Source organism: Nelumbo nucifera, chromosome 4, assembly GCF_055504915.1.
Source record: "Nelumbo nucifera cultivar China Antique chromosome 4, China Antique-T2T, whole genome shotgun sequence".
Classification (NCBI taxonomy): domain Eukaryota; kingdom Viridiplantae; phylum Streptophyta; class Magnoliopsida; order Proteales; family Nelumbonaceae; genus Nelumbo; species Nelumbo nucifera.
Genome location: NC_142652.1, coordinates 77140406 through 77148255, shown reverse-complemented (window position 1 = coordinate 77148255; position 7850 = coordinate 77140406). Strand labels below are relative to the sequence as shown.

Sequence of the window (7850 nt, the reverse complement as noted above, 5' to 3'; positions counted from 1 at the left end):
GGAGGCCATGAGAGCTGAGATGGACTTGATGGAGGCCAATGGAGTTTGGACTCTAGTAGATCCGCCCTCCAGGGTAAAAGCAATTGGTACAAGAGAAAGAAGGGCCCCGATGGCAGGATTGAGACTTACAAAACTCGTTTGGTGGCGAAAGGGTATACTCAGAAAGAAGGCATCGATTATGAGGAAACCTTTTCACCCGTGGCCATGCTTAAATCCATTAGGATCCTGCTAGCTGTAGCAGTAGCAGCGTACCATGACTACGAGATTTGGTAGATGGATGTCAAAACTGCGCTCCTGAATGGAGATCTTAGTGAAGATATCTACATGCAGCAGTCGCAAGGCTTCATTGCTGCTGGTCAGGAACACATGGTATGTAAACTTAATTGATCCATATATGGACTTAAGCAGGCTTCTCGAAGTTGGAACATCCGTTTTGATTATGTCGTCAAAACGTTTGACTTTGAGCAGAATCCGGATGAGCCCTGTGTTTACAGGAAGTCCAGTGGGGATAAGATCACCTTTTTGGTGTTGTATGTAGACGATATCCTACTCATTGAGAATGATGTAGGAATGTTGACTTCGGTCAAGGTATGGCTTTCGCAGCAGTTCTCCATGAAAGATCTTGGAGAAGCTTCCTATATACTGGGTTTTCGACTCTATAGAGATAGATCAAAGCGGATAATTGGATTATCCCAAGCTGCTTACATTGACAAGATTGTCAAAAGATACAGCATGGAGAACTCCAAGAAAGGAAACGTTCCTTTTAGGCACGGAGTCACTCTCTCCAAGAAGATGTCTCCCAAGACTTCTAAGGAGATTGAGGGCATGAAAGACGTTCCCTATGCCTCAGTCGTGGGGAGCATCATGTATGTCATGTTGTGCACTCGCCCTGACATTGCTCAGGCAGTGAGTGTGGTAAGCAGATTCCAAGCCAACCCAGGGAAGGAACATTGGACTACTGTGAAGACATACTCAAATACCTTCGAAGGACAAAAGAGTTTTGTCTGGTATTCGATGGTAGTTCACTATAAGTTCTAGGGTATACTGATGCCGATTTCCAGTTGGATCCAGATGATAGAAAGTCTACATCTAGGTATGTTTTCACAATAGGATCGTGTGCTGTTTGCTGGAAAAGCAGCAAACAGGGGTCCACTGCAGATTCCACAACCGAGGCCGAGTACATTGCCGCAAGTGAACAATGAGGACCTATGGGCCGAGCTAGATCTGGTGGAAGAGGCCGGTAACCAAGCACATGTTAGGGAGGTGGCATAGTAGTAAAAGATGGCCAAGTACTACTACACCAAGGTCCACCGCTAAGAGTTCAAGATAGGAGACCTCATCCTTCACAAGGTCATTGTGCCCAAGGAGTTGGAGTAGTGGGAATTTAAGGATGTACTACCAATGATCGACATCGATCTCTAACGGTGACCGGATAGCTCTTGTACCACAACTTGAGATAAATAAAGTTCCTTATTCTCAACCAATTGAGTAAGCACTACAAACACCAGTTTGGCCGAATTCTAACAGTCAAAGACCTAGATTCACTACACACACAAACAAGCCCAACTATTGGACCAAGAATCACTGCATATACGCACAAACCTGACTGAATTCTAATGGTCCAAATCCTAGTATCGCACCACATACCGGCCTGGTCGACTTCTAGTGGTCGAGGTCCAGTGATCGCACATCATACACCAGCCTGGCTGAGCCTTAATGGCTGAGAACCTAGGATCACACTAAACGCTAAGGGCCGATTGACCCCTAATGGCAGAGGCCCGAAGACCACTATGCACAGGCGGACCTAGTCCTATCTGGGCACGGCAGGAATGATGCCCTTACCATGCATGGATGGAGGGCAGCAACTGAACTCCACACTCGAAGCTGACCCCGCCAAAGACTCTTGAGAACCTACCATCTTGAGGTTGGGAAGAGCCAATCAAAGGCCATGGCTGGCCCGACCGAAGAGTGTAAACTCTGCAAGACCAAGCACCACTAAACTCCCAATTGCAACGACTAAGAGTTTGGAAGCACTTTGGCTATAACGACCCAAAGTGGTCTAAGTTGGTTTTTGCGAGACCAAGTGCCATTGAAATCTCCACTGCGAAGAGTGAGAGTTCAGAAGCACTTCGGCTAGAACAACCTGAAGTGGTTTAGCAAGGACTTTCACTAAATAATTGCAAGTTAGGAACCACATCTAGGGTAAAGAATTAAAGAAAAGGTACAAAATTAAAAAATAAAAAGCATTCATTCATTCTGACCATAAGTTCTTCTACAAAAAATAAGCTCGACATTCTGAGCTGTACATTAGGGTAGAAAAAAAAAATACAAGGAACAAAAAGAACTAGGGGAGGAGATCGTGGTCATCTTTCCTCGTCAACTACATCGTCGATGCAGGTCCTACTCCTTGAACATGGTCACGGTGTCGGGCTGGGTAGACTAGTCTCTAGTGGTCTCCTTGACGACAAAGGGACCAAACTTCTCCACCACGGCCACCACCTTGGGTCACAAGCGCAGGACCCTCCTCTTACATCGACCAAAATCAGTCGGCCAGGAGTCGGTGGCGTAGTCGTTAAGCTCGATCTTGAACACTTTGGACGCCTTATACTCGATGACCGCCTCCTCCTTGGCTTGGGCCAGCTTTGCCTCAGCTTCTCCGGCCGCCTTTTGAGCCCTATCTTGACCCTCCTTCAGACTGTGCAACCGACTCTTCAACTTCTATAAGCCGTTAGCTCCATCTGCCATGGTCTTCTTTAGTTGAAGAGTCGGTTGCATAGTCTGAAGGAGTTCTCCGCCTTCAGACAGGAGTTCTCCACCTCCCAATCCTCGACCATCTGTTGAAGACTGCGCATCCGATTGACCAGTGTTGTCATAATGCAGATGACCTGTAATATATCCAAGTCAATAAACGCAACAAATAAATAAGAAAGAGAAGAGAGACGAAGGCAAATAAAATTACCGTTATAGTCTCACGGATAGCCACACTCTCCAGGACCCTGCTTGTTTGGTCGTACGCCTCCCAACGGACCTCGGGTAATAGGATACCCCGAGCCAGCAGCTCGGGGATATCCTTAGTATCCAAAGTGTCCCCAGAGCAGATACTCCAGTTTGACTAGTGAATGTCAGCCTCTTCATCCACCAAGGCTAGAGCGGCCAAGCTCTTGAAACTTCTCCGGGTGCTGCCAATCTGTCAACACCCAATTTATGTTGTGAATACACATAAGATGCATTAATTTGTTGTGAATACATTGTTAGCAAAATTTTAAATAAAATATTTCAGTCATTTATTATATTGCATATTGTAATATGATGTGGACTGATTGATCCAAAATATTTTAGCACAACAAAGAAAATGAGATACTTTGCATTTCAAAACCATCCATAGATGGTTTCAAAACATGCCACACCCCTAAAAGTAGGGGTGTCAATTGGACTGGATTTGGTCCAATTCAATCCAATCCAATGTGAGTCAACTACAAATGGACCAAGTCCAATCCATTCCAATAAATATTTTGGACTATTTTGGATCAGTCCACTTCAATGTTTGGACCGTCCGATCTATTCAATTTCGTTTTAATTTAGATTGGTTTCAACCCAAACCTGGTCCGTTGACACTTGTATTCTTATCCTATATCAATGGACCAGATATTGGCTTAATCCAACCCAATCCAATATAAACTTATTATGGATGGACCATGTCCAGTCCAATCTAATAAATGTTTTGGACCGGATTGGTCCAATCCAATATGTCTTGTTGGTCCGTCCAAATCGATTTTGGACTGGATGGGGTGCAGTCCAAAACTAGTCCATTGACACCATTACTAAAAGAACACCTAATGGGTGTGCTGTGATTGAGAACCTAGCATTCCACAACATTTAACACCCTGTTAGGCTGTGTTTGGCTTAGTAGAAGAGATAATGGAAAGTTGGGCTGCGTTTGGAAACAATGCAAATGGAGTGTAAATCCTGGTTCATGGTAAATTTGCACTCTGGTTCACTTTTGCCTGTGTTTGGCAACATTACATTTATGCATCGACAAATGACAGAAAACACATTTTCCAATGCATATTTACATTCATAATAAGATGTAAAAGTACATCAATAAAAAAGAAATAAATTTGCATTCAAGTGGGCTTTTGATAAAAGAAGGCATATGCTTTATTGGAATTCGTGTTTGCATCCATTACAGCTAAAAGTCTGTTTGGTAAAAAGGTAAATTTGTCGATGCAAAACTAATCAAACTTTACAATTTATATTGACCATTTTACACTCTACATATTTGCATTCACACTTATTTGCATCATTTCCAAATGCAGCCTTGAGGGAAAGTTCTTAAAATAACTGTGTTGTTTTACACTCTATATATTTGTATTTACACTCCTTCCAAACTGAGCCTTAAGAATTTTCCCTAACTTTTTCTTTCTCTCTAATTTTTCTACCAAATGAAGCATAACTTTAGGCTCAGTTTGGAAGGAATACAAATACAGATTATAGAGTAAAAAACTTTACATTTTGTATGTATTTACACAGTACATATTTGCATTTGAACTCTTTCCAAGCCGAGCCTTAGAGAATAAGATTACGATTGGGAATGATGCAAATAAGTGTGAATGCAAATATGTAGAGTGTCATATGAATTGCAAAATTGGGTTAGTTTTGCTCTAACAAATTTACCTTCTTACCAAACAGACTTTTAGCTGGAATGGATGCAAACATGAATTCCAATAAAGCATATGCCTTTTTCTTTTATCAAAAGCCCACCTGAATGCAAATTTACTTCTTTTTTATTAATGTACTTTTACATCTTATTAACAATGTAAATATGCATTGGTCTGTCATTTGTCAATGCATAAATATAATATTGCTAAACACATGCAAAAGTGAACCAGAGTGCAAATTTACCCTGAACCGGGATTTACACTCCATTTGCATCATTTCCAAACGTAGCCCAAAGGTTTCAGGAAGGCAAGTTTTTAAATCAGATCCAATGGTGCAAAGGGATAGCAAGGATGGAGCAATCATAGAAAGATTGGACTGTCAAGTTTCAAAGGCGTCATAAGTAATCGTTTGAAGTTTTAGAGTTCAACTACACTGTACTTTTCATTATAAATCAAAATTTTACCACGATCTATTTACTTTTTTCTGTGAATTGTATAATTTTTTGATAAAAATAAAGGGAAAATCTATGATGTAGAAAAGATATGGTATAGAAAGATAGTGTCACAGTGACTAGCTGAAGGAGAGGAAGTGGGATGGGGTTAGTGGAGAAGGCAATATTTGAATGTATAAAGGAGTGGGGCTTAAAAGGGTTCTTGTGTATGCTTGTGCTCCAAGGGTGTTCTTAACACTAAGCTCGCCTTCATGGAATGGCTATATAAATCAATGAAGGGCTCAATCAACTGGATGGGACCGGCCAAAGCATCCCACTCTAACATGAGTCTCGATTTGCTTCTCACAGAATATTCCTCACCGTGGTTTTTAAAACCGATCCGGAGACCGAATCGGTTAGGGGTCTGGTTGGGTTGGACGGTCTGATCGTTCGAATCGAACGATCGACCTGTTCTGACAAAACATTAAAAAAAAACAGTTAAAACTGTTCGAATGGTTCGAACGGTTAACCCCAAGAACATCTTCCATATATACTTGTATGTTATTATTCATGACATATCCAAATTCCTCTAACATGCACCCTCACCATAAAGTCCATTGCGCTTGAAGCATGTGCCCACCTATTCGATATCGATTGTGCTGAAATTTAATTAGTTATAACAGGGTCACGAGGACCAAATACTAATACACTATCAAATAGGCTTTCTTCACACTATTTAAAAGTGAACCATTTAACCTAAAAGCTTAAGCCGTTGGGTGAGGAATTAATAGGATTTTAGTTTTTGATATATCCATTAATCCAAATTCATGGGGTCTTTTTATTGGTTAATGTTTGAAATTGTCTTAAAAAATCATCAAAATTTTGTATTTTATTTTTCTTTTCCAGATTTTACGTAGTTAATTATTCCAAAAATTAAAGGAAAATTTTAAATCCTGGACAATATTTTCTTATCCAATGTTTTCAAGTGAAACAAATAGACCCTTGGAGACAGATTCGAAGACTAATAGATTCACACAGACTTTGTTACGTTGGCTTCTCTATGATTTTGGGCGTTTTTTTTTTCCCATTATGCATGGAGACAGATTCGATTATTCGTACATTAACAAGAAAAAGTGGGGAAAAAAAGACAAAGAAAAGAAGAACTCTCCAACTTTATACATTCAGAAAGTGCACAAAATATTCAGGAATGTAGAACAAAATATTATTCAGTCATCAAAAGTCATTGGGTGCAAGAAAGAGCACCTCCCACTGAGAAAAAAAAATAAAAAAGAAGAAGAAGAAGAAGAAGAAGAAGATTAAAACACATCAATGATCAATCCCAAAATCCAACTTCTAACAGAAAGCAAATCAAGTTCTTCCAACAACAACACAGACTCTGCAGAGATCGATCGGAGAGACTAGCCGTGGTGTTCAACATGCTTCACAACAGTAACCGGACAAGAACCATTGTTCACCACGTGGTTGCTAACACTGCCCAAAAGAACCCTGATCGAGGAAGCAAAAACGAATGAGAGCAATTAAAATCAAGACCCAGAAACCAAAATCAACAAATCCCAACTCAAAACATCACGAGCTACGTTGAAAGATTTCCATCAGCTCATAATCATCAAGCAAGCTAACAATAAGAAACTAACGAGAAAGATAAAGCAACAAAGCAAGCGGGCTGTAGATTCTAGTCCTACCTCTTGAGCTTGCCAAGACCTCTGTTTCCGATGACAAGGTGAGTGAGGGGGACGGTATCAATTGCTTCGCATAGCCTCTCGCGAGGGTCTCCCCAGTAGATCTTCATAACAACCGTAACCTGCAAATGCCAAAGCTCTGAACTGAGAGCCCTAAAGGGATGTAAAAAATTAAAAATAAAATATGGGGTATGTGTAAGGGTGGTCACGAATCGAGTTTTTTCACGAGTTATTCGAGCCGAATTTGAGATCAAGTCTCTAACTCGAATAGAACTTAAACCTAATAATTTATCTCCAATAACCAAATATTCAGCTCGACTTGGATCGAATTCTATTAAGTTAATTACCTTTTTCTGCTTGGCTGCAGACTGGACTGCATTCAAAGTGTCCTGATCAGGCATCACCCCATATTTCTTCATGATGACAGCGTCCGAGAACTCGTGAAGAGGGATCAAGGCTGTGAATTTTAAATTTTTAATGAAAATATAAAGAAGGAAGAAAGGAAGGATGGAAATATGGTGTATATGGATATGGAAGAAGACATACGGGAACCGGTGGCCTCCCAGAGCTGCATCTCGCCCTGCTCGTAGTCTCCTTCAGGCCGGATGTGTATAAGGATGACGTGATCTCCTTCGCAGACACTGTTCTCTAACGCCCATCTCAGTGCTTTCTTGCTGCACTCCGAGAAATCAACAGCTACGCCAATTCTTCCGTTTCCTCCCATCTCTGATCTCTATGTATCTCTTTGTATCTCTGTTACTTTTTAATTCTCACGCTTCTCTTTTGATCTGGTCGAACACTGGAGAGAAAGCAACAAGAGCGAAATAAAAAAGCCCAGAAACGAGACTACAAAAAATGCAATTCCGATCGAAACGCGAGATTGTAATTGTAGTAACAGAAAAAGAGTAATAACGGATGGTCGTACTTTGAAGTTTGATCTGGTCGAACACCACCCGTCAACCACGCTCTTTGCAACAGATCCGGAGTCAATGGCCACACCAAATTTGTCTGAAATCTTCCACCAAATAAAAAACATGAACCACGTCGGTACCAATATATCA

General features: G+C 41.0%; 1 protein-coding gene across 2 annotated transcripts; it reads right to left on the bottom strand.

The window, feature by feature from the left end:
* Positions 1-6243: 6243 nt before the first annotated feature.
* On the bottom strand, positions 6244-7850 carry LOC104605065 (universal stress protein PHOS32-like). Of its 2 annotated transcripts, XM_088904255.1 has the most exons (5): positions 7715-7850; positions 7336-7588; positions 7137-7246; positions 6793-6911; positions 6244-6595 (listed from the first exon to the last, which is right to left on the bottom strand). In XM_088904255.1, the coding sequence occupies exons 2-5, from the start codon at positions 7511-7513 to the stop codon at positions 6508-6510; spliced, it is 495 nt and encodes a 164-aa protein (XP_088760381.1). In that variant the 5' UTR covers positions 7514-7588; positions 7715-7850; the 3' UTR covers positions 6244-6507. The 2 variants fall into 2 exon arrangements, with proteins under 2 accessions (XP_088760381.1, XP_010267982.1); XM_010269680.3 differs by having other exon boundaries at positions 7336-7793.